This window comes from Cygnus olor, chromosome 14, assembly GCF_009769625.2.
Source record: "Cygnus olor isolate bCygOlo1 chromosome 14, bCygOlo1.pri.v2, whole genome shotgun sequence".
NCBI lineage: Eukaryota > Metazoa > Chordata > Aves > Anseriformes > Anatidae > Cygnus > Cygnus olor.
In genome coordinates this window covers 463,799-490,827 of record NC_049182.1, presented here as the reverse complement: position 1 = coordinate 490,827, position 27,029 = coordinate 463,799, and the positions used below count along the sequence as shown (strand labels likewise).

Below are 27,029 nucleotides of genomic sequence, written 5' to 3'. Positions count from 1 at the left end.
TTTGCTTTGGCACAGGCTATATTTTATTTATTTATTTATTTATTATTTTACCTATATTTATTCTCTCAGCCGCCCGCGAGACCAGGGCCAGCACCAGCCCCAGCGATGACCGCTGCCCGGCGCGCCGCGGGTCCCGGGCGCACGGGCTGCGCGGCACACGGCGGGCCGGCGCCCCAGCCCAAAGCACGCCTCCCCCACGGCTCCGGGACTCCCCACGGGCCGTCCTGCTGCGGCGGCTCCCGGGGCCGTCACCGCCCGCGGCCCGCTCAGGGCGCAGCGCCCCCGCCGGCAGCGCCGCGCCCCCCCGCCGCACCTCAGCGGGGCCGCGGCGGCACCGGCCCGGCCCCGTCAGCGCCCCCCGGCGGCCGCGCGGAGCCCGCGCTGCCTCCCCATTGGCCGGCCCCGGCCGGTGCCCGCTCATTGGCTGCCGCCCGAGCGCCGCCCGCTGGTACGTCGCAGGGCGGGCCGCTCCCGATCTGCCTTTTGTGATTGGCAGCGCGCAGCCGCTCGCGCGGTCTGATTGGCGCGCGGGGACCGCTCTCTCTGCCCGCTGATTGGATTTTTTTTTTTTTTTTTTTTCCCGCTCCGGCCTGTTCCGTCCTACGTGAGGTCAGTTCCGGTCCGCTCTCCGGGTCACGTGAGGCGCGACCCCGCTCCGCAGGCGGCGCGGGGCGGCCCCGGCAGCCAATCGCGGCGCGCCTGGCTTCCCCCATTCAAAGTCGGCGGGCGCCGCGGCCAATCGCGGGGCGCGCCCGCCCCCGCGGGCCCTGACGGACGCGCGGGGCGGCCAATGGGGCGCGGCGGGGCCTGGCCGGGGCGGCGGCGGCTCGGCGGCGCTGCGAGGCGGCCATGGCGGAGCGGGGCGGCGGCGGCGGCGCGGGGGGAGGCGGCGGCGAGGGGGAGGCGGCGGCGGAGCGCTTCGGCGGCGACATCAGGTGCGGCGCGGGGGCGGCGGCTCCCGCCGGCTGCGGCCCGGCCCGGCCCGGCCCGCCGCGGCCTTACCGCGGCGGGGGGCGGCGGCGGCGCCTCGCGGAGCCCCGCAGAGCCCCGCAGCCGCCGGCGGCCGGGCCGGGCCCCTGCGGCCTCTGCGGGCCGCGGCCCCGGGGCCCGGGCGCGCTCCCGGCCTGCGGGGCCGGGGCCTGCTGGGCGCGGGCGGAGGGGGGCAGGGCCCGGAGCCGCGCCGGGGCCGGGCGCCCCCCCCCGAGCCCGGGCCCCGCGGGCAGCCGCAGCTGGGGGAGCCCGGGGGCAGGGCGGGGGGCGCGGGGCCGCGGGGGCTCGGGGCCGGCGGGACGCGTGCCCGCGGCGCCTGCTGCCCCCCGGGGTGCGGGTTGCGCACCTCTGTGAGGAAAGTCGGCGATCGAGGGGTGATTGCCGGGAGCTGCGAAGGGGAAGCACCCGTTGAGGTGGTTGCGCGCTTATTTTGCTTATTAACGCCGGACTTTTTCCCGCACTCTGTTTTTCGTGAGGGCCCTTCCCCGTTCGCTGTAAGAACTTCTGTTCCTTCGCGTGGCGGCGAACAGATGTAAAGTGTGTCTGTCTCGGCCTCACCCGCAGGATGGCTCAGCAGCAAGCGCTGAGGTTCCGTGGCCCGGCTCCCCCGCCGAACGCGGTCATGAGAGGCCCGCCACCCCTCATGAGACCTCCTCCGCCCTTCGGGATGATGCGAGGTCCTCCGCCGCCACCTCGGCCCCCGTTTGGACGCCCTCCGTTCGACCCAAACATGCCTCCAATGCCTCCTCCAGGAGGGATTCCTCCACCGATGGGACCTCCACACCTACAGGTAACGAACGGGTGGGTGGTCCTTTGGTTTGGAGAGTTGGGACTTAGGGTTTCTTTACGTTCGTTTTCGTGAACGGTAATAAGAGGAGGAGAGCTACTGAGGTGGGTGAAAAAAACAGGGCATGGCAAAAGCGCGAGGCTCTTGTGTCGTATTATGAAACTCATGCACACAGGGGGTAATATAAAAGCAATTTACATTTAGTTCCTTAAGGCAACTCTAAATTAATCACGCAGTTAGGATGAACTCACCACGAGAATGTTTACTAAAACCTGGCTTCACGTTGGTGCCTTGTGGCCATGCGCAGTGCAGGGTTCAGTTGTGCTCAGGCTTCTGAGCTCGAGAAAGCAGGCGTGTGAGGTGCGCACCGGTCCCGTAGGGTAACCTTAATCGTGCCGTAGCCGCTCACTGGGGTGATGACGGTTCATCACAAAGACCGACGGGGAAGCTACCGCGTTACATCGAACTGAATCCCACTGAAGTTCCTGCGTGAACTGCGCCTGTAGTCACCGTGGAAGCTTGTTGTTGTTTTAGATCACCAAGGGACTGGTTGGATAGACAAGTAGTAACTCTGAGAAGCAGGTATGTGATCAGTGACCCCGTGTGTTTTGTTTCAGCACTCTTCTCGGAAGGTTGTGTCATTAGGAATGCACCAGAAGTTGTCAACAGACTGACCGAAAAAAAAAAGTAAACATTTGAAAAAATTAAGACTAGGCTCAGTGTTTGCCTGGATCAGCAGCATGTCGCCCTCAGGCTGACATAAGTTTGTCTCCCTCTCAGCAGAGGGAGAACGCTCTTTATCTTGTGATCGGTGTGGTGGTGTTTGGTTTGTGCTTTGTTTTGTTTTGTTGATTTTTTTTTTTTTTAACTTTGGGTGTTCCTAGCATCTACAGGATTAGTTTGAGCCTGCCATGGGCCTGTTGGGCTCAAGGAAGTTAGATTTCTGCTTGTCTCTCATGGTGGTGTGTCTTGAAGTTCTTCTGCTTACTTTTCAGAGACTTGGACGGTTTGAAAGGCACAACATGTTTGTGAATAGGAAAAGTTTTGTTTTAACGGCAGTGTAATTACCGTGTGGGACTGTAGGTGGTAAAATAATGCTGTGCGGTTTATAAATAATGGTTCGAATCCACTCATTATAACTGAACAGTAAACGCTGGTGCTGTGAAATGTACTCTGAAAAGTATGGACGTGGGCAAGATGGAAAGAAAATAGTGTTGTGGGTTATTTCATGGTATTTTGGGTCCTGCTTCACCTGTGTTTCCGGCAGCATTGCCGTGGGAGCATTTGTCCTCATTCCTCTTCGTGCAGGTGGGTTCACTGTGTAACTCTGCAAACAGTTGTACAGCAAACGGCGGGCAGGATGAAAGGAAGCAAGGAAGCCGCTAGAGCAGGAACAAGGCCCTAAGCTGCATTTCGCCCGAAACAGAACAACAGCAAACTGCGGCCTAGTTTAGTGTGAGGATAGCATCTTGAGCACGAGATTTCAGGAAAAAAATAGCGTGTGTTTTCCATAATAGTTTTTTCTTTTCCCTTGGGCATGTAGCGTATTGTTACGACTTGGGCTGCTCAGGGAGGTGTGAAATAGCTGTTAGCTTCACTGAAACCTTCTCGGGTGAACAAAAGTCCTGTGGGACCCAGGGAAACAGTAAGTTTGAGGGATGTGAACAGCCCCGCCTGTCTCGTTGGATGTCGCCTTCTCTGTTCCTTTCATTTAGCACCAGGGGCCTTGTTCTGGGGTACGATTTCATGCTCAGCCGAAGTTTATGTAAGGCTATTTCCCCCTATTGCACCTTTCTCCTGGTGCTTTCCGATCCCGTTTCGCCACTTGCTCCTGTGCCCGTTCGCTGCCTTGAGAGCTGCTGAAGCAAGTGGAGGTGTCAGAGCATGCAGTGGGACAGCGGGAAGTTCTGGGCCTTGCTTCCTGAGGGCTGCGCAGCTTCACGAATCAGTCAAAGTTCATTTGAAGCCCGAAGCCTTAGCTGCTGCTAGCTCCTTACGTGTTTGATTTATTTTCCGGATGTGCTTCAGCTCTCAGCTGTTACAGCTGTCACTGTTTCACTGTGCCATGCAGCGAGCGTCCTCTGCAGCTCCTTACCACACGAGGAATCCCCGCACAAAGCGTGTCTGTGTTCTCACGCCGTGTCAGCACTGTGCCCTGCCTTGCACCTGGTGCTAAAGGTGGTGGTGTAAGAACGGAGGAGAAGGTGTGCTGGGTGTGGAGCTGAGGGGTTGTTCTCGATTCCTGACTGCACGCCTGGGATCCCTTCCTTTGCTCTTGGACTGCCCTGGAGTAGTGCTCCAACTTCTTTTTTCCAGGAAGCGGCAACAGCAGGCAAAAAGGGAGCTGTTGTGGGTTCTTCGTGCGGCTTGGCTTGTAGAGCAGCAAAGAGAGATCGCCCAATGGCCAGATGGAGGAGCTGTAGAGGAGAAGTAGTCAAGGAAGGAAGGAGTGAAAGGCTGCTGTTACCTAAATGGCTTTTTTTGTTTGTTTTTAGTTCTGTCCGTGTATTCTTGACTTCCTTTATAATCAGTAGGGTAGTATTCAGTAAAACTCAGAGTCGGTACATGAATTTAAAAAGCAGTTCAAAATATCAGTCTTGCAGCAGAAACGTTGATCTCAGGGAAACTTCCAAAAGAAACCAAGTACAGACAAAAACCAAGGACACGGCACACGCTGAAAACCACGAAGGGCAGGACTCAAATTCTCAGTGCATGGGTGCAGCTCGGAGTCAGTGCGTGTGGCGTGTCACGGAGCCACCCCATTTCTGTTACGCGGGATTTCCTGCACACATTCCTGCTTCAGCAGAGCCCTCCTCTTGCTGCATGTGTACATTTCGCTATCGAGCCTGTCAGTTACGAGTGTAGAGCTAGAAGCTTTTTACAGTGGACTGTCTTGGTATTGCCTTTATGGAGAGGAAATCTTTTGACTCATAAATTCAGTTAAAACTGGAGTGATTCACCAAGGAGAAATTTGCACGGGAAATTTCAGAACGGTCCAAATAAATGGGTGAAATAAACGAACTCAACGTACCTTTAATTGGAAAACAGGCAGAAAACAGGTTCATGTGCAACAGTGACGTGCGGGGCAATTCTGAATTTCTTCTGATGATGCATTAGTGAAGCTGTAATTTGATTTTCTTGTTTTTTTGAACTAGCACTAGTTAGCATTTTACTTAATGGATAATTGAGAAGTATAATGGGTTGGATGAAATCTGCTGCTCTGCCATGCTAATAAATAGGATGCTTGCCTGTGATTTAGTCTCTTAGTGTTTCTTCACTGGGAGAGTCATTGTGTGTTTGGGGTATTGCAGGAAATCTTCGATTCACAGCTAGGGACATCTGAGCAGCAGTTACTCAGGGACAGTTCCCATTCTTTCTTTCATGCGTTAGGATATTTTCTCCTTTTTGTGAGAGTTTTCTTTCACCCCACTTGTTTTCCTGCCACTCTTCTCTGTTGCTTTGCATTCATGTTAACATCTCAGGTGTGAAGTGCTTCCTACAGCTGTTCTGCCATGGGTGGTGGTTTGTCGGGGAGCGCGTGCTCTGAAGCGGTAACGTTAGTTGTCAAAGAAGCTCTCCAGACTGGTGGAGTTAGCCTTACCATAGCTGTAATGTGTGTTGGTGATTTAAGAAGGGAAAACCCTGCCTGAAAACTGTATTTTATTATTATGATTATTATTATTATTATTACGTCTTCAGAGACCACCGTTTATGCCTCCTCCCATGGGTAGCATGCCACCACCTCCTGGTATGATGTTCCCTCCGGGAATGCCGCCTGTCACTGCCCCTGGAACACCAGCAATGCCCCCAGCGGAAGAGATATGGGTAGAAAACAAAACTCCAGATGGCAAGGTAAGATGAATACCGGAAACAACAAAGTGGTGTGTGTCTCCTGCTGTTGTAAAGATGTTGTCAGATGGTCCTGCACACGGAGACTCCAGATCTTGTAAAAGTGATTGTGTGATAAAATCGTACACTTTCATTGATCCTCTTAGTAGTAGTACTTACCTATGCTTAGAGTGGGAGCAGTTACACCAATTTATGAGTGCTTCCCCTCCAGAAAAACAGTTGTTTGATGGCGATGTTTTTAAATTGCAGGTCTATTTCTATAATGCACGTACACGTGAGTCAGCATGGACTAAGCCAGATGGGGTCAAAGTTATTCAGCAGTCGGAGCTGACGCCGATGTTGGCTGCCCAGGCCCAGGCCCAGGCCCAGGCCCAAGCAGTAGGTGCCTCCACGCCAACCACCAGCAGTCCCGCGTCTGCAGCGTCTCCGTCAACGTCCTCGAGTACTCAGTCCTCCACAACCTCTACCACAACCACAGCCACGTCGGTTTCACAGACGATTTCCAGTGAGTACCTGGGGGTTTCTCAAGCTTTGCAACATTGGGGATGCTGCTTTGGGGAGTTGCTGCAGCAAAAACTTAATATCCAGGAGGAAGCAATTGCTACATCAAGTAGAATAAGTTTTTAAAGTACAGCATGTAATCCAGAAGACCCTTGCGTGTGATCTTTTTTCTTCAGGAGACCAGTACTGTATTCAAGTAGGTAAATCGCTAGTCAGTATGCAGCCCTTTTTCTTTAGGTCTTTGTATGTTTTTTCCTGCTGTTACCATCTCAAAGCTGTTATACATCCATTTCCTTTTGACTTTAAAGCTAAACTGATCTTAAAAGTATTTCACAAAAGTGAATTTGAGGTAGGAATTACAGTTGTACCAATTTCCTCTGTTTCCAAAATTGCATTTGTTGCTTTAAGAGGAAATCTTCCAGTGCTGCTTCTGGACTGCATAGAATTGGTTGATTGCAGAACTGCGCTGCTTCTGATGTCTTATTTTTATTGCTAGAAGTCTTCCGACTAAGCCTCGTAAGTTCCCATTTTTTAGAGTTGCATAAAAATGGAAAAAAGAAAGTCCTTAGACCCATTATTACTCACTGATTACTTTTGAATAATAGTCTGAAAATTACTGCTGTTTACATGGGCTGAGGCTTTGCTTCCAAGGATTTTCCAGCTGAGGGAACCTCAGGAGAATGGGGACTGAATTTATGCAGCATGGACATAATGCATGTTTTACAGAGTATCTACGTGCAAACAGTATAATTTGTTATATAACTTGATTGGCATCTATGTGCTAACAAGTGCCTCTAGTGCAGAGCATCTACACAGAGCTGTATCTTATGTGTTAGAACTCTATTTGCAGGAGTGTGTCACAAGCAAACAATTGAGTAAAAGAAAAATAAATAAAAATCACCTAGCATGGACAAAGCAAGGCGTGCTTATCAAAGAAAGGTTTGGTTAGTGTTACTGTCTGTGCCGGGCTTCTGAAAGCACGGCATTTATGTTGGTCTGGCATGCTGTTGTTTGATAGTCTTGGCGACTGTAGCTGTGCTGGCAGAATGTGTGCAGTGGTCAGGCCAAAGAGTGTGCAGAAGACCAGCAGTTGCTGACCTGTTCGAACTCCAGCTGTACTGGATAGTTTCCTCCCCTCCAATTCTTTCAGCATTTTTCTGTAGCAGGTGAGCCAAGTCAAGCTTAATTTACAGTTTCTCCCAAATGAAAGGGAGTCAAGTTCAGGTAACCTGTAAATTGTGCTTCCAGTTAGCACTGGAGGGCAGACAGATCATTAAAGTAGCAAATAAGTTGTATGGCTCAAAGCATTAAATGGCTTTAATTTGAAGGAGAACTTAATATCATGTTCAGTTGCTTTGTTGAAATATGGTCTGGTGTCATCAACTAGAGACTATAACCATTTTGATGGGTAGCAAGAAGCAGGTGGAAGGTGAATGTCAGGTGCTAGCCAAGGCTTCTGATAACTACTCCTGCTTTTGAAATAGCACTTTATTTATGCACGTTCTTTGAAACAAAATTTCCTGATATGAAACACTAAGAGTCTGCTCTACTTCTGCATGTTCTACCTGCTAAACTTCGTCTTTGCTTTCCAGAACTGTTACTGTTGGTGTCTATACCTAGGTGATGAAATTTCATGATTTAAAATAATTTTACAACTCTCAGGCTCGGCCTGTAAAAGACTGGGGCTTCTAGCTAAGCTTCATTGTTGTCTGGTACTGATTTGACACAGGACTCAGAAGAAATGACATACTGACTGTTGACTCTGTTTCCCTAAATTTTAGGCAGTGCTAAGAACTTTCACCTGTCCTGAAACACTTAACAACAGGCCAAAAATGTTTATCTAAAAACCTTAATACTGGTGTCCTACTGGGAATGCTTCTGGTCATCGTTAAATAACGGAGACATACGGTGTGCCTATATGTAATGTGTTCATGAGCTGGTGGGTTTTGGTGGTTTTTTTGGTTAACTCATTTTTTCAACAGTTCCTCTTCTCCTCCACCAAACCTTTGGAGTACAAATTTGTAAGATCAATCGCTTTAATGACTTGGATCTCTAGTTTCCGTTTTGCCAGTGCTTTGATGTGTAGCACTATTCCTGGTTAAATGCTGATTTCAGCCGTGCTACAGGGATTGCTGAATTGAATTGTGATATTGTATTTTTCCACTGGGAGGCACTGAAGTCCAAGAAAGTTCTTGCAGCTTTGAAAAGAAGAGTACTTTGCTTTTCCGTGCTTAATTACACATTTTAAATTGATACTTTTCCATTCTTGGATCACAACTTCATAAGCACAGTTTTAGCTAGACTGTTGTCATGCACGTGCTGCGGTCGCTACGCTTGTGTAAAAATAAACCACCTTTGTTCGTTCAGTGTAAGAATGAACACGTTTTCCATTTGAAACTCTCTGCAGTGTTTCTTTTTATTCTTCTGAACAGGGATACAGAGTAGAATTTAATTTATTTACTAAGCAAGCCCTGTTTGTCCTTTGCTATACTTTTGGCACTACTATAGAGACTTGTTAGGAATAAAGAATGGTACAAAGTAAAACTTGAAATTGACTTTCTTTGTAAATACATAGTGTTACAGAGAAGGCAAAGGCTTTTTTCTTTCCAAGAATGTCTTCCTGTTGATTTTATCTAAGCGTATCTGCTTATATGACATCTGTTGGGAAACAGAGAGCCAGTATGTTTGCAGCAAATATATTGTAGTACCTAAGATACAAGGTGTTCTCTTTTTTTTTTTTTTATCAGCACCTACCACACAAGACCAGACCCCGAGTTCGGGTGTTTCAGTTGCCACACCATCAGTCAGTGTTTCAACCTCTGCTCCTTCTGCTACACCTGTGCAGACTGTACCCCAGCCAGTCCCACAGACATTGCCTCCTGCAGTTCCTCATGCAGTACCTCAACCAACTGCAGCAATTCCTGCTTTTCCACCAGTAATGGTACCTCCATTTCGTGTCCCCCTTCCTGGCATGCCTATTCCACTTCCAGGTAAATTGGCGAACTGTAATTGTCTTGTCCGCTACATGTCCATGTTGTCAATTTGTTTGCACTCATGTGTCCACTGTGTATGGAACTTGCCTGAATCCTCTCCACTTAGAATATTTTTGAAAGAATTCAGGGTTAGCAGACAGACTTTTTAATTAACAATGAAAATGAAATTTTTGACTTCTAATTCTTTGATATCCATACCAGAAAATAGCTACATTTAAACATGTGACCCTTTATCTTTTATATGATTGGAAATATAAGAATTGCACTAAACACTTCCTAATCTTATGGCATGTGTCTATCTCGTCATCCTATTAAAAAAAAAAAAGTGAGCTTTGGACAGAATCTGTAAGTGACTGAGAAAATTGTAGCTCTGTATTTTACCAATTGCAATATCACTTTAACTTTTTTCAGCTTGTTTGATATAGAGCTCGAGTCTTGGGCTTAAATGTTTTTTAGGACACGGATTATAGCTGAAGAAAGTTAGATGAAAATAATTTACGAGCAGGAAAAATTACCATTCAAATGCGTTGCCCTGGAACGATGTTGGGTGTTTGTAGTTCCTTTGTTCTGCAACTATTAAGTGTGATGCTGAATGTTGAAGCAAAATGTTGAGCTTTAAATAGAGGACAGTTAAATTAAGGCATTCAGGATGCCAGGGTGTTACCCGTAAGCTTCAGATGTAAAGACCATTGTGACAACATCATAGATGGGAGCCCCCTGGTGCCTGGCTTAGTTATATTTTATCAAGTTTTGATAAAAACATTTGGTTAGATACCAAAGGAAATATTTTAGTCTGGCAAAATTTTGGACTTGACCTGCTCTTTGTAATCACTGAACAGGTCTTAATTGGTCCTTAAAACCACTCATTGCTTAAATACTCCAGTTTTCATGGATACGGTTCCTGTTACTTTTGTTTCAGTGTGTAGTAGTATAATGAAATACATGAGAGTTGGTGGTTTTCCGTTGCAAGGAAAGCTTTGAGACTGCAGTTGTGTTGGATACAAGTTAGTTTCTGATGAAGAATTACAAAGAAGCAGCTCTGAGCTGCCTCCTCACGTTTTTTGCTCTGTACAGGCTGAGGGAGGTGACTACTTTCCTGCTGTCCACTCAATGCCTAGATGCAGTACATATGGTGGATGGCTTTAACCTCCCATTTAGTTAATTAGATGAAAAGAAATGCTTTAGAGCACTCCTTATATCCTCTTTGATAAAAAGATAAAAGCACCAAAGCAGTTAAAAGGGGTATTAGTTTTACCCATCGGGTAGAAATATGTGGAATAAAAAGCATTTATTTTGAGAGAGACTAGAAGAGAGGACCAACTTTTAATTGTTTCTTCTAGAAGAATATTACTTTTTCAAATAACTAGGCAAAGCTTTTTCCATCTGTAGTATGCTTGAAAAGGCAATCACAGTGTAGTACTCCTTGTTTAAGGACAGACAAACATTCTGAACATAATATTCGAGGCTGGGTGAAAAATGAGTAAAGAATGTGGGGAGAATTCTGCTGCCTATATTTGTGAGGTTTGGGAGAACAACAGAAATGGCTAAGCCTTAGAAGTGGCCAGCTGACTGCTCTTAACTGCAGTTTCTGACGTTGTCAGCAAAGAATCAGAATAGCGTGAAGGGTCCTTACGCATCTTTGAAAGATACAATCAGCTACTCAGCTGTGAACTGTCTGGTGAAATGCGAATGGTTAAACTAGCAGAGGTGAGTGCCAGTGAAAATGGACACCCTGGGCTGTGTGGTTGGTTGATTTTTTTTTTTTGTAAGTTCTTAGTCAAAGAATTTATTGAGTACAGAATGCAGTGCAACAGGAATGACAGAGGAGGAGCGTCAGTCACCTCCTCCTTAGACTCTTACTTGAAAATGATTCTTTCGGAACTTCAGTGGTAGTAAGTGTAGATGTGGCCTCTTCTGTTCTCGTGGTGAGATGAGCCTTTGGGGTTGAACCCATAACACACGAGAAGGATACCTAGCAGAAAGAGTGTGTTTCCGCCGATGAGTCTAATTTGTTATTTTGCCTGATTACAGAATAAAACCATTTTACTCCTTTCAGCTAGCTCTAGCCTGAGTTGACTGTAATGGTTTACAACCACTATAAAAAAAAATATATATATATTTTACAGTAAAAAAAAATAAAGAGAAGTCAAAATGACTCTAAGGCAGTAAAAGGTGAATTCAAAAAGGCTTACAAAGTTTTTAATGTATAGATGTTTGGGGCATTCAGCAGTTCATATAAAATCAGCTGGATTGCTTTCAAGTTACAGGGACAGAGTTGATGAATGCCATTGTCATGTGATTGCAAAGTTAATCTCTGTATTATGCTGTAGTAAGACGGAGCAATGGAAGAGTTGATTAGTGATATCTCGTAATCTCAGATCTTAAAAAGTAAGTCTGCTTTCTCTTAATTCATATGTTAAAAGTTAGCTGTATGTTTGAAAATGAACTTGGCAGAGGAAACAGCTTGGGTATTTGCTAAGTCTTATCTGCGCTGTGGTATCTCTAATTTCAGCAGTCTCGCAGATGGCATTATTTATACTGATCCACTTTTAAGACATGCTGTAACTTCCTTAACAAAACGAATTTTTGAGTACATAACGTGACCCCCCTCCCAAATTTAGACAAATGCTTCATTCAGTGCTGTTTGAGTCATTGTTTTTGTGTCTCAATTCATACTTTTTTTTTAAAAAACTTGTTTTGGATTCTTTCATTGAAATAATTAGTAAAGAACATTACAATTCTATCTTTTCACAAATATTTTTGAAATAAATTGGCAATATTTTTAGTACACTTTTGATACTACATCTCTAATGAAGAAAAATAGAACTTACATTCGTTATAAACACAGGGGTTTAATTTCACTTTGTGCTGGAGGATTTCCAACCTCATATGATGGAATTGAAATAGTTTAGGTGGAAGTTTCTGAAGTGTTTCAGTTTCCAAGTGTCAAAACTAGACCAATGTAGAGAAAACTTGTGCAGTTTCCTTCTGTACCCTAACATGAAGGTTTTTGGAAATGCATTCCCCTTACACCTGTCTAATTTCCTAATGAACTTTTCATCTAATTGAAGAGGATTAGATGCTTTCCCCTTTGTGGCCTGTGTCACAGCTGGAGAGCAGAACAGTTGCATGATGGCTTTGGAGAACTAATGCTGTTTTTAGAGCATTTTCAGCTTGTGACATTCTAGGTAACAAAAAATGAAGAAAATGTTTGCTGCCACTGACCTAGTGCAGCTTTGTGTACCTCTGTACGCGGCTTCATGGCTTTTATTACTACCCCCCTCCCCTTCTTCTTCCACCTCCAGCCTTTCCTTAATGACCTTCATCACTTCACCTTTTCCTCTGGGTTGAACTTGGATTTCATCCCACCACTAGTCTGACTAGTTTAAATCTGTCCTACTCTTGCTACTACTTCCTAAATGCAGCAGCAGACTGAAGGAAGCAAAGACAGTCAGTTGCACTTTGCTGCTGCTCTGATGGATCTGTCTGAGCAAATGCTGTCAGTGGAAAACATCGCCATTAGCATAATCTTCCCTGATGCTACCTTGCCTAGAATGAACTTAAACCCCTGAGTCATCATTCGAGTGTCATGGTGGGTTTTTTGTTTTATTTTTTTTAAGCAGCATCCCAGTAATTGCTAAACAGATGGCTTAACGTAGGCAGAAAATGTTGCTGCAGCTTAAAATCAGTTTTAAATTTGATCTGGCATAAAATTCTGGAGCAAAAATAATTTACCTTTTCCTGTCAAAGCAGCTTTCTTTTTTGCCAGCTGAAAATGGCATTCCAAATTGTAGCAGGAAATCTGTAGCATCCAGACTCCCAGTGGTAGCTGACGTACAATGGCAGCTTTCCAACATGCTTGCTTATCCGTTTTACAGGTGTAGCAATGATGCAAATAGTCAGCTGCCCGTATGTAAAGACAGTCGCTACCACCAAGACCGGTAATTTTCAAAACCATCTTAGTTCGTTTTGTCTGTAAGTTGGCATGGTAGTGAATGTTGTTGTTTATTTTTTATTTATTTATTTGCTTCCCCCAATTAATTGCATATATATACTTTATTTTCAAGACCAGTATAAATGCAAATATTGTATTTGGCCAGGAAACAACTTTCCCAATTAACTGTTAGTGGTAGCTTATTTTATACCAAAAAAAAATCCAGTACATTTTTCTGTAATCACTGAGTTCTGTAATAATTGTGACCCTCTTCATGCCCATACCTCTTAGTTATTAGTTTCTTGTGTGTGGATTTTTGTTTTTCTGACTTCCACATGTATAGTGACCTGATTGTGCTTGCATGTTGGTGTGCGTGTACGTGTGTCTTAGTATAAATTTTCATTTTTCATATTATGCATTTAAGAAATGCCATTTACTGAAGTTAGTTTATGGCAATATGTAATGTGTACTTTTTCCCCTTATTTAAAATGAAACTTTTTCATGTAAATGGTAAAAGCTCAAAATTATGATCTTGTGGTGCTAGTCTTATCCAATTCACTTTTATGGAAGTTGTAATTCAAAATACTTTCAATATATCCATTTTCTTGGGATAAACAGAGAATTAATAGAATAATGTAGCATTTTGACTTTTTTACCTTTGCATATTTGCTTGACATTTTGCTTTAGGATGTGAATAGAATGTTTTTTCCAATCTTCAATACTAAACAAAACCATCACACAATCTGAAATAATTTAATTCTTATTTCTTTTTATCCAAGGCTCTAAATTTATGTTAACTTTTAAGTCAGGGTTTAAGATGTACCAGAGTTCTGATCCATATTGTATTGTATGGCTGAAATTCAAACCAACATTTTTTTTTTTTCTTACACAAAAGCATTAAGAGTATGTTAAAATGACAGAATTATTCCACTGTTTAATTATAACTTGCTACAGAGAAATAAGAAAGATGGATTTCTTAGCGTAATGCTTCATTTTGAAGTGTTAAAGGAAATGTCTAAAAACTAACAGGCTTTGTGCTGTGTAGAATTGGAAATTAATTAAAATTTTATTTATCTAATTTTCTTGGTAACAGGCATTACTGATCAGAAAACGTAGGACGGAAATTTAGTAACTATGCCTTGCTTTCAAATTTCATTTTCAAAATAATTTTTATGTACTCTGTAAAGTAAGTCAGTAAAGTGCTAGGCTTTTGTTCTTAGGTATTTCATTGTCATTTACTGTTTTGTTTGCTTTCCCTTTTTTCTTTTTTCCTCTTTTTGTTTCTTCTTTATATAGGTGTCTTGCCAGGAATGGCACCTCCCATTGTACCTATGATCCATCCTCAGGTTGCTATTGCCGCTTCACCTGCTACATTGGCTGGAGCAACAGCAGTCTCTGAGTGGACAGAGTATAAAACAGCAGATGGAAAGACTTACTATTACAACAATAGGACTTTGGAGTCAACGTGGGAAAAACCCCAAGAACTGAAAGAAAAAGGTACTTTAATACAGCTTTATCCCAGGCAAAATTGCTTAGGCCATTAATGGTTGTGTTTGAAAATGTGAACAAGAATTTTTCTAATCCAGTATCTGCCTTAAGCGTATTTTGAAATCCTGGTTATAAGGAGCCATTTAGAATCATGGAATTACTCAGGTTGGAAAAGACCTCCAAGATCATCTGGTCCAACCATCCCCCACCATCAGTATCACCCACTAAACCATGTCCCTAAGTGCACCAGGTCCAACCTTTCCTTAAACATCTCCAGGGACAGTGACTCTACCGCCTCCCTGGGCTACCCATTCCAATGCCTAACTAAAGACATGTAAGCTGTTTATGAGTCTGAAGGTGGTAGCTTCTTCGTTTCCCACTGTACTGAAAGAGTATTTTGTTCTAGAGTTGCTTTGGTATCCTGGAACACGCAAATAAATGCGTCTTTCCACTCCAGTAGAGTGTAAGTACTGTACCTACTCATCTGTTTGACGAGATCTCAAAGACAGACAAAAAGGTGTAGGTGGGGGGATCATTTATTTTAAAGAGTGTAAACCAGGAAAGTATGTTGTTCATGAAAAGCTAAGTATATGGTAAGTTTTGAAATATGAAGAAACGGGAAATTATCTCCTGCCCCCCAGTTCCCAAGTTGTATTCAGGTCATATTCTGTGACTTGTCTTTATTTTAATCCACATTATATCAATGGGTGTTTTCCTTTGGAGGCAAATTCTTGTATCACAAATAAGGAAGAAGGGGCAAAAATCTTGTGGCTTTTATTCAATTTAGAGAGTCTTTTTTGGGGAAAAAAATCCAGTCAGAGCAAATAATTCTTGCTTTTATTCTCTCATGAATTCTTAGTAACAAGAAGTCTCTGTTTAGACACATTCCAAACACTTATGCAGTGAGATAGTTTAAGTAATTGATACCCATCTTTCTAATAATTCAGGTTTAAATAATAGCTCTGCAATTTAGTGATGCGAAGTCATCTAAGCAAATATCAGTTTTGCTGACTGAAGATTATACGTTGTTTTTTTTAAGTGGGTACAGTGCAATTTTCAGATGAGTCTCCGTGAGTTTTCAGATGTTTTTTTGTCACAGCATTTCTAATCTGAAGGTGGCCTTCAATGTTGCATGCAAATTAATTTCTAGAAAATATTTCCTGGAAGTTTTGGAATCCTTATGTAATCCTAGCTCTGTATATGCTTCATTTATTATTAACTCCTTATTGAGTTACTTGAGTAAATTTAATTCTTCCCTCTCTGGTTTTATCTTTTGATGCTTCATTTAAAAACCTATGCCTTAATTTAGAACAATTCAGAAAAAAACACTTCTCATCGTAGTGTAGACTTTTCTGTAATTGGATGCTTACTTCCAAAAGGAATGTCAGTCTATCTGACCATAAGTGCTAATAAATACTGTTTGTAAGAGACAATTTGAAGTCAAAGGAAGTCTTTGCCATTGGGATGGCAAAGAAATGGGAAAGATGGGAAAGAAATACTCTCAACTGCAAATACATCACAAAGTGGCTAGCAATGAAGTTGAAGACCTTAAGGCTTCTCTTCTTGCTTTTCTTTAAATTTAATGTTTTTCCAGTTAGCTTTTTTCCATAGCTTTTGCATGATGTACTTACAAAAAAAAAAGACTTCATTGCCAAAGTCCTGGTATCTCATGTTGAAACTTAAGAATTTTGAGACTTTTTGTTTTAGAAGTTGAATACTTATTTGAATATGGATGATGTTTTTTATTACTGTTTTGGCTATTTCTATAGGTACGCTTTAGCTAGCTTTTTAACAGCTAGCTAAAGGTTGTCCTGCAGTATTTCCTTGTCCAGTCCCAAGTAGATCATGCTACAGGAGATAAGATTATTTTTATAAGCACACATTGTAAAGCACAAGGAGGATGGAATGTGGCGAAAACACATTAAAAATAAAATTTTTCAATGCACAACAGCAGAAGCAAAGCTTACTGATAAAACCACATCTCTTTTGGTTCTATAATTGTTTGTTAATAATACTAAGGAAATTTTTATCTTTATGCAGAAAAAATGGAAGAGAAGATTAAAGAGCCGATTAAAGAACCTATGGAGGAGCCTTTACCAATGGAGACAGAGGAAGAAGAGCCAAAAGAAGAACCTATAAAAGAACTTATAAAGGAGGTAAAAGACCTTGCAACCAAATAGTCAGTATCGCCATTTTGAATCCTACATCCTACAGGTGTGGATGCATCTGTAGACCAGGCATATTGACAGGAGACATGGTTAGTAATTTGAGTTCTTGAATTCCTGGGGTGATTTTGAAAGCCTTCCTTTTTGGCCTCACAGCTTTTTTTTTTTTTTTTTTTACGGGGGAAAAAAACTTTACAAGTATGTGAATTAAGTTAAAAAAAAAAAAGTGAACGTAGACAAAAAACAGGTAATTACATAGGCGTGATGATCTCTCATCTTAAGATGTTCCGGAAAATGAAACTTGTTCTGAATATTTGGAATCTTTAAATAGCTATTTTCCTACTTCTTTACTACTTAGTTTTTGAACAGTTTTGAAACAAAACTTTGTCTTTCCATGTGCTATAACCAGTAAGTTTAGTTTTCTAGGAATGCATATCCTAGAAAATGTTTAGTGCTTACACTGCAACTTTTTTTTGTAATGCTTTTTGTCTTGCTGAAAAAGCTTAGGTCTTGAAGATACCAAGATGCTTGAATGAAAATAAACGTTTTTATATTGAGTTCTGTGAACTTCAATGTAGATTTCGAAGCAAAACCACAGAATTCAATTGCTGGTTTTGTTACCCATTTGCCCTGTTTGCTTTTGAGGTAGTTGCTATTTTTTTGTTTTTGGTTTTAATCAGAGAATCATAATGTTACAAAGGTCACTGTAGACTTTTGACTGTTTCATACTCCATGTCTCAGTTTCACGTAAATGAATTTTAAGAATAAATACAAATTTCTTTATGAGAATTTGGACCATTGTCCCTGTATTTAGGCCTTGAGCCAAGGGTTCATGCAGAACTACGAAAGCATTTAAGTAAGGTTTCACTGAAGTCTAAGTTAAGTAAACACGTAAAGGTTTTCTGGTTTGAGATTTTGGAATAGCAGTTACTGTCTATGTGATGAAATTACAATACTGTTTGAAGTGTGGATGAAGTATATTTGTGAGCTGCTTATCAGCATTGTTTTAAAATACTTTTGCTTGTTTAAAATGAGTTGCTTTAAAATAAATAATAGGCTAGCTATTATTGTTTGCATCCTGTAACTTTTTTTTTTTTATCTTGAGGAGCCAAAAGAGGAAGAAATGACTGAAGAAGAAAAGGCAGCTCAGAAAGCCAAGCCAGTTGCAACCACTCCTATTCCAGGAACCCCATGGTAGGTAATAATTTTCCCTATGGCCTGCGTTACTGAAACATCAGAAACATCATTTCCTGTAGACGCAAGGAAGGTTGCTGGAGAGGTAGAAGAAGTAATAATGTATGAAGAACCTTTTTCTTGGTACTCTTCTGACTCAAATAGCATTGGTTTCCTTCAGGCAACGCAATTCACACTGTCCCAGTACTTTTGATGTTTAGTGGTGTGTGTGCATAGTCTTTGTACCACTCACTAACTGCTGTCTGCAGTCCTATGAGATATGTTACCAGCATAGATTTCATATCCCAGCCCTCTTCATCTGCTACTGATTCCTCCTGATCTGGCATGAAACACTGGCCAAAAAAAAAAGCATGTACTACTTTTGCCCTTTTGCCTTGGGGAAGGACTAGGTGCAGCTACTGACCGAAACAATCCAATGTTTTTTAATGTAGGATAGATGCTCAATAGCAGCCTATATGTGTAGTATCATGAAGACTTTACCCTTGCTGTGACCCTTATACTTCTATTCTATAGTAGATGATTCTCAAAAAGAGAGTCAATTGCTTTCTCAAACGGAGTTGTGGTATATTCTTTACATCTTTTAAAACTACAAGCTATACTCAGTCCAAACACAATTTAAGTATAGCCAGTTTGTCTCTACATTTCTCCTGTGGCACTAGACTGACTCCTCTAACCTTCTGTTTTCATAGGATTTTCCTTGCTAGTATTTCCTTTGTTTCTTCCTGATGCTGTTTATTATCCTGTGAAATAGCAATTGCAGAAACAAAATGTAATTGTCTTTAGAAGTTTTCTCTTGACCAACAGGCTTGTGATAATCGGTCCTTCTTTACATGGGGATATTTTAAGGTGTTATTTTTACTCTTTAGGAACAATGTAAATAACATCAGAAATATTAAAACTGGGGAACAGTTATTTATTAGTTTGAGTAAACTGATACACTACCATTGCATATGTAGAACATTACTTTCCATCATTTAAGACTTGCAATTATGGGAAGAGTCTTCTGTCAGTCCTCCTTCCTGGTAACTTTGAATTTAATCAAACATGAAGAGAAGGTGTGTATTGACAAGTAGTGTGCAAGTTGTCACTGACTAAAAAAGTATACAAGCTAGAATCCACTCTTCCCTCCTCCGCTTGTTTCTGTGCTGTTTCCAACATCACGTGGGTGAAGACGTCTATACTACAGTATTTATGTTGGTGCTGATTGACCAGACAGCCTGTTCCTGGCAGCTAATCATAACATATTCTTCAGACTCAGTTGTGCTGCTGTTGCTATGCCTCCAGACCAAGATTCATGGATAGAAAAAGGAAAATTAGGATGTTTTAGACAGGAAAGGTGGGAATACTGTGAAAATGAAGGCATGCTGTACACAATATTTTTAAGAAACTCAAAACAAACGAAAAGCTCAACCTAAAAGCTTTGGTAATTCAACAGCTTGTGAACCTTCTTGTTTCAATGAGTGCTGTAAAACTAATTTCAGGACTCAGTTGAAGGTGTGAACCATACATTATTTCATGGGATTTGTCAGTTCTGCCAAGTTGTAACAGTCTTCCTATAACACCTGCTTACGTTTCTTCTTTCTATAGACAAATATAGAGTGACTTATGAAAGAAAGAGCTTCCCAATATTAAAATTTTTGTCTCGTTCTTTCTCGGTCTTTGAATATGGTAATACAAATATGGTAAAACAAAATAAGACTGTTTTCTGTTAAACTTCTAGGTGTGTGGTGTGGACTGGTGATGAGCGTGTTTTCTTCTATAACCCTACCACCCGGCTTTCGATGTGGGACAGACCGGATGACCTCATTGGAAGAGCTGATGTGGACAAAATTATTCAAGAACCTCCTCACAAAAAAGGAATGGAAGAAGGAAAAAAACTCAGTAAGAGCAATCTTATTGCTTGCTTTAGAAGTCTGAACATAATTTATCATTTATTTTGCGTTCATTTCCAAAATTAGTAACGTTTAAATAAGCAAGAGAAATGTAAGCAGGTATTGAAGAATGCACATAGCTTTGGAATTTCTTTAAGAAAGATAGTGGGAATGCAAGAACTGCAATACAGTTTGAAAACAGCTGCCAAGAACAAAGAACACTCAAGAGTTGAGATTTCTTTCTGGTACAAGTTCTAGCAAATGATCCTAGGATGACATGTGGGCTTGGTATTGGAGGAAAGCAAAGTGCAAGTAGATAACCAGGAGATCCAAATGTTCTTTGTTAGGCTGCTTAACCTGATTTTTTTCATGGAAGTAAGAGGTCAGTATTTATATTTTTAAATGCAAAGCTTGCCACAATTCCTTTAGTCCTGCCATTAAATTCTGATGGTATTTATCTGAAAGCAACTAAGACCATCTTCCTTTGTCAGAATGCAGAACTGCACACATTGTCCTCTGTTTTTTGCTCAAGGACAGACTCGTTGCAAAGATAAAAATCTAAAGTATTATTGAAATCTCTTCTACAGTTAGAGAAGAGCATGAATCTACAGAAGATGCAAATGAAGATGAGCCTATTAAAATTAAAAAGCGCAAGTAAGTTTGTTTTTAAGTACTAAGTAGCCTGTGTAAATAAAATAACTGAAGCTTCATGTGAGCAATTCCTATGCTAGTGTATGTAGTAACGTGGTAAAAGTAACTAAGAGGATTCATCACCTTCCTGCTGTTCTACATTAGCAGCTCAAGCGCTTGATATTGCTGAGATAGTAAGGAGGAAATAGCATTGCCTTTAGAAATTATTAAGATTGAAAGTAAATGGTATAAGCTATTTGTTGAGTCCAGGAAATACTTTGAGCATGGTTTACCATATAATTGTAGACTGGCTTGGCTTAGAAGAGATCTTGAAGATCACCTAATTCTGCCCCTGCCATGGGCAGTGATACCACCCACTAAATCAGGTTGCCTAGGGCCCCATCCAGCCTGGCCTTGAACACCTCCTGGGATGGGGCATCCACAGCTTCTTTGGGAACCTGTTTCAGTACCATACCACCCTCTGAGTGAAAAATTTCCTCGTAACATCTAATCTAAATCTCTCCTCTTCTGGTTTACAAACATTCCCCCTATCATCGTACCTACCTGTGTAAAAAGTCACTCTCCATTTCTTTTTTTTTAAAGCCCTCCCTTTAAGTACTGAAATGCTGCAAGGAGGTCTCCCCCGAGCCTTCTCTTCTCCCAGCTGAACACCTCCAGCTCTGTCTTCCTTCATAGGAGAGGTGCTCCAGCCCTCTCATCTTCGTGGCCCTCCTATGAACCTGCTCTAACAGGTCCACCTCCTTCTTGTGCTGGGAGCCTCGGACTTGGGTGCACCACTCCAAGTGGAGCCTCGTGAGGGCAGAGCAGGGGGACGATCACCTCCCTCGGCCTGCTGCTCCCACTTCTGTTGATGCACTTGGCCTTCTGGGCTGCAAGCATGCACTGATGGCTCATGTTGAACTTTTTGTCCAACAGAACCACTAAGTCCTTCTCTGCAGGGATGCTCTGAAGGAGTTCTCCCAGTCTGTACTCATGTCTGGGATTGCCCTGATCAGGTGCAATAATTTATTATCTTAAATAGTTTGCTTAAGTTGCTTGTTTTTCTTGTTAATTTCTGCACACAAGGTTTCGTTGCCTAAAAGTCCAGCCATCTAGATTTTCATAGTGGTTAGTCCTGTAAGATTTGTTTTCACTCTGTTATAAAGGTTTAAGTGTTTTATTTAGCTCTTTATGTCTGTCTGTTTTGCCTATTGGAAGTGATATACGTCACTTTACTCTGAGTTACTTGTACACACTATTTTAAAAGTAGTTTTTACCATTTTGTTTGTTATCGTGTACTCTTAGAGATGATTATAACGTTGTTCACAGTTAATCAACAAGCCACGCATTTCTTTTCAGAAATGCTTTGGATGAATGTATCACTTGTGGTACAGCATTTCTGCTGTAATGATTCTAAGGTATTCTCAGTTTGAACTAACTCCTGTAGCCTTTCACAGGGCTTCATGGTCTTGAACGGGAGAAGAGGAAAGTTAGTGCAGCTAACAAAATCTGTTGCATGTCTGGTGAGACCAATGAACAAAACCAGAATGCGTTAACTTCTTGGCCCCACTTGTTGACACTGAGGTCGTTGAGGACACTTTGGTTCCTTGAACTCTTCCAGTATGAAAAGCATTCCTATGCAAGTTTCAAAGAATGGTTTCCATGTTTTATAAGCCAGTAATTCTGAATTAATCTGTTACGTCTGTTCTGTCTTGATGCAGTTCAATCTAACGTACAGGGCTGACTTACTACTTATCAAGTTGTACTGTGTATTTAATTTTTTTTCCAGGAAAGATGATAACAAAGATATTGATTCAGAGAAGGAGGCTGCTATGGAAGCTGAAATTAAAGCCGCTCGAGAGAGAGCCATTGTCCCTCTGGAGGCTCGGATGAAACAATTCAAGGACATGCTTCTAGAAAGAGGGGTTAGAGAAATAAGTGTGTGTGTGTGAGAGAGTGAGTGAGTGAAGGGGTGTGAGAAGGGGAGGTTCAGGCAGGAGTCTTCGTTCTTAGTTAATTCAGAACCTGCAGTGCCTTATGCGAGGAAACGATTTCATTGTTCTTCTGATTCATGGATATGTTTCATTCAAGAGCCTATATTTCAATGAATGTTAAAATTAGCAGAATTTCTAAATAAGTGAAATTAAATAGTATCAAGACTTTAACTTTTTTTTCCCCAAGTTAAGTAAGTACACAGTTGAAAGCTGCCAGTGAAAATAAATAAGAACTGGACACATAATTTAATGTTTTTAGAAGTGTTCCTACACAATAAAAACAGTAAGTTCCACTATAGTCTGTACATTCGTATCCTTAAATGGGAGACTTCTTGCTTTTAGTTACCTAAATTTGAAATTTGTTTTATACAATCAGTTCTTAATAGCCTAAATTATCTATCAGAGTATGAATTCACATAGTAACTGTATTCAAAAAATTGAAGTGTTTCCAGCTACCTATGAGCTTTAATTTAGTTTTGTTGACTAGTTCTTATGGGATAATTGTAATAAAAATTAATTAAAATGAGCTTGAGCCTCTTTAAGTTTGTTGTAGCAGAACTGTTGTTTAAACTCATAATATTTAGAAAAGGTATAGGGCAGGCATGGGATATGAGAACATAGAATCTCAAAGCTTTCTTCTGATGGAGTTGTTTTTTAAAATGTCACACCGTAGTAGTTATTTTAATGAGTAATTAAGTGTGTGTTATTATTTAAAGTTCTCAGAGCCAATTAGTGTTGAAACTTGCTATGGCAGACTCCCGCAGCTCATCATCTATTAGTGATGAAAACTTCAGCATGATTTTTGTCTCCCTCTTTTCATCAGATGTCCTATAGTTTTCCAGCAAAACTCTACAGCATCTGCATGTTCAAGGAAACTTAACAGTTAAAATCTGACTTTTTTTTGATTAAAGGTCTCTGCTTTTTCAACATGGGAGAAAGAACTACACAAGATAGTTTTTGATCCTCGTTACTTACTTCTCAACCCTAAAGAAAGAAAACAGGTAAAGAATTCACTCGCCTTCCAGACACATCTACTACAGGTGTTATCTAAGTCCTCAGTCTGTTTTTTTTCCTGTTTAGCCTTCTTCAGTAATCAGTATTGCAAGAGATTTTTGTTATGATTAGGGTTTGTCTGGAAAAGGAAAAAGCCAAAAAGAGGAGGAGTGAGTTGACATTTTTTATTTTTCCTGTTGTTGCAAGATGTGTGCTCTAAGACAGTGAAAGTTATGTGTATACAGAAAACTCTCAAAACCTGAATGAAATGGTGAGAATCTCCAGTATCTTGTCAAACTACTGGAGCAATGATTAATCCAGCTATTTATGAAAAATAGTAAGCGTGGAAAACCTAAAGCACATCTTTATTGTTAAAAAAAAAATGTTCTCGCTCCAGAAGCTTTTCTTCAAATGGATGTATGGAAATAGAAAACTTCAAGAATACAAGAAACATCTGCTTTCTTAAGCGCATGACCCTGAAAAATGTTAACATGAAATGAATATGTAAGAAACTGTTTGCTGGTCTCAGATTGTGCGTTCATGTGTTGTGCACTGCGTGTTCAGTAGATTGGAATAATTTGCATATTCAAATACAAAACATCCTTAACCCTTCTTTCTACCCTGTCTATATTGGCTCTATGGTGGGAGGAAAGGAAGTAAGACAAAAGGAAAAAAATGGAATTTTTCTCCCATCTTGCCTGGAGCTTATGTGGCTTCAGGTTTGTATGTTTTATGTCAGTAACTGGTGTTTCTGTAGGTATTTGATCAGTATGTGAAAACGCGAGCTGAAGAAGAGCGCAAGGAGAAGAAAAACAAAATAATGCAGGCCAAGGAGGATTTCAAGAAAATGATGGAAGAAGCAAAGATTAATCCACGGTAGGAGCTTCTTTCTCGTTCATGTGCATGAACGCTCTTAGAACAAAGTATGTTGGGTGGTATTGGGTAGGTTAACTTGATTAACCTCTTTCAAAATTAGAGGCAAAGTGTGGAGAAAGATCAGGTATTGTTGAAATCTTCATTTGCCTGCTTGCACTCACACAATCCATAAAATAATAGAACTTGATATTTATGATGTTTTATGTATTTTTAAGTCATTTTGAAGAAGTTCCCAGCATGCTCTCTGGAATGTGAGAAAGACCTCAAGATCCACTACCAGATTAAAGTTTTCTTTCATAACTCTGTTTCTTCTTAAGAATATTAGTATTCCTTGAGAAGTATGAAGGAGGTTTTGTCAGTTTGGGGATTTGAAGGGACTTTTTTCTGGTTACAAAATATATTAATAATAATATAACAATATTTTGGTTGCTTTAATAGGAAAATTATTACTTACCCTTCACATCCAGGCCTACATGCAGTGATAATAGCTTAGTGATAACAGTAAACATACTAACATTCAAGATTTTATTGCTAGAATTGTTTGTTTCACAGATTTCTCGCATATAATTCATGAAATATGCGCTTATGTCAACAGATGAGCTCTAAAGCATTCTCTTCCAGCATCTCTTGGATTACCTGGCACTAATTCCTTTACAGTGAAATAACATCTCATTTGGTTCATTTCAGCTTAATTTTTTTCAGTGATCCATGTTGGAAATTCGTGGAATCCAGCGTTATGTAAACTTTTAAATTACTTTAAATCTGATCAATATTTCTTATTTGAAACGTCCGTCTGTTCATTTAATGATCGCAACAATTTTGATGGTCTGGGAAGAATGGAGACATGGGAATATGTGAAATAAATTTTAAAAAAAATAGTTCAGTATAGCATTTGGAGACTAACATGGACTGTTCTTGTTAGCTTTAGTATTCTCAACTTCTAAGATATCTCCAGTGCATCATATTGGGACTAATTCTGAGCTAATTATGGGCTGGGGTGGGAAAGAGAATTGCAACTGAATTACTGTCTTGTTTAATCTTATCCTTTGTCTTCTGGTTTCAGTGTTTGTCTAAAGATATTGCTGTACCTCTGTGAGTGTCAGACTATTTTTAATCATCTATCTCAGTCCAACATGCTCAAGAGTTTGTGTTCCACTTAAGCAGCTCTTGTTCTTCAATATAGCTATACATTCACTTTCTAATCTTTTTGAATAAGCTACCAAATTCTCTTCTTGTTTCAATTTACCCTACAGCAACAGTAGGCTGGATTTTCCAAGTCTAATTATTTCCATGCTGTGATGAAACATTCGTATGATTATAAGTGTCTCACGTATTCTTGGGGCCAGATTTGCATCAGAGCTTGGAAAAAGCACAGTAGTGGTTTTTTTTGAGGTAAGTGGCAGTACTACATTTACTGCACAGATTGGAATCTGGCCCTGGAGGTGAGAGAACTGTCAGGAAAATGCTGTGGGAATAATGGGTTGAAAGTCCAGTACTGCTGCGTCTGCCCATAGCATTTAATACATTTTCAACCCTCTGTGTTTTAAGATAGAGCTATACTATGTTCCATGTAGGGGAAGATTTCATTCAGCCAGTGTTTTATCATGACTAACACCAAACAATGATTTCCTCGGTGAACTCTTAGCATGGTTTGGCTGCAAGTGAATGCATGTAAATCTTTCAATTTCACAGCTGTGAAATACCTGGACAGACTGGTGGCTGAACTGCTTAACCACAAAAAAGAAGACTTGTAGTCAGCTGAGGTTTTTTTTAATTTCTTGGTTGTATTATAATCTCTCTTCCTACACCTACACCTGCACATCCTGCAGGTAGCTGTATTAAAACCAAAACAACAAAAATACTACACAAGTCTCTTAACAATACCTTTCATGTGTGTGCCTAAACCTGACTCCTTTCTGTAGTTCATTGATCAAACATCTCTATAGTGAGAACATAGGATGAGTGTTTTTTTTGTTCTTTGTGGTCTGGCATGTATTCTAGCAGAAGAAATACTTCTCTGCTGAACCTGCTTCCCAGCAAAGACAGCTCTGCCAAATTAGTTCACTTGCCATTTTGTTGCAGAACTACTTTTAGTGAATTTGCAGCCAAGCATGCTAAAGACTCGAGATTCAAGGCAATTGAAAAGATGAAAGATCGAGAGGCCTTGTTTAATGAGTTTATCACAGCGGCAAGAAAGAAGGAAAAAGAAGATTCGAAGACCAGAGGTGAGAAGGTAAGGTGATTTTTTTTAGTTCCAGCAGTGTGAGTGGTGTGAGCCTGAGTGAGATGGGACAAAGTCACTGCTTGGTTTCCAGTGTGCCTTCTCTGAGACTCAGTCCTTCTCTTTCCATAGAGGTTTTACAATGTAAGCATTTCACAGATGTTCCTTTGGTATTTATGAACTAACTATTTTTAAGTTTGCAGGTATACTATACCGACTTAGTGTGTAGAACCTAATTTTATGAAACTGAGTTAACTTTTTTTTGTTTTCCTAAGCATGTAACATATTCTTAACTGGAATGAGGCCTATTTTTTTCCCTATTAAAAAAAAAAAAAAAAAATTGTCCTGAAGCGCTGAAAGGAAATTCTTGTTTTGTTTGGCTCGAGAATCCAGAACTGGCCGTTATTTCCCTGTTCTCTCAGTGAAGGCAGTAAAGATCTCAAAATTCTCTGTAGGCTACTCTATTTAAATTTCAAACAGCTTCCATGTCTTCTCTTTCCATCTAAAAGCTAGCACTTTTAGCGACTTTAATCTTTCAGTAAA

General features: G+C 41.2%; 1 protein-coding gene across 4 annotated transcripts in view; it reads left to right on the top strand.

Annotated features, from left to right (window-relative positions):
* The first annotated feature begins 821 nt into the window (after positions 1-821).
* TCERG1 (transcription elongation regulator 1) overlaps positions 822-27,029 on the top strand; it is a 35,170-nt gene continuing 8,962 nt past the window's right edge. The window contains exons 1-15 of one of the 4 annotated variants that reach the window (XM_040573369.1): positions 850-935; positions 1,555-1,780; positions 5,477-5,629; positions 5,876-6,131; positions 8,875-9,117; positions 12,999-13,061; positions 14,351-14,551; positions 16,583-16,698; positions 17,813-17,901; positions 19,622-19,782; positions 20,360-20,426; positions 22,192-22,327; positions 23,308-23,397; positions 24,147-24,265; positions 26,348-26,498. In XM_040573369.1, the coding sequence (XP_040429303.1) occupies positions 850-935; positions 1,555-1,780; positions 5,477-5,629; positions 5,876-6,131; positions 8,875-9,117; positions 12,999-13,061; positions 14,351-14,551; positions 16,583-16,698; positions 17,813-17,901; positions 19,622-19,782; positions 20,360-20,426; positions 22,192-22,327; positions 23,308-23,397; positions 24,147-24,265; positions 26,348-26,498 (2,157 nt within the window). Of the gene's footprint in view, positions 936-1,554; positions 1,781-5,476; positions 5,630-5,875; positions 6,132-8,874; positions 9,118-12,998; positions 13,062-14,350; positions 14,552-16,582; positions 16,699-17,812; positions 17,902-19,621; positions 19,783-20,359; positions 20,427-22,191; positions 22,328-23,307; positions 23,398-24,146; positions 24,266-26,347; positions 26,499-27,029 lie in introns of all 4 variants that reach the window. The other 3 variants (XM_040573371.1, XM_040573370.1, XM_040573372.1) reach the window with 3 other exon arrangements.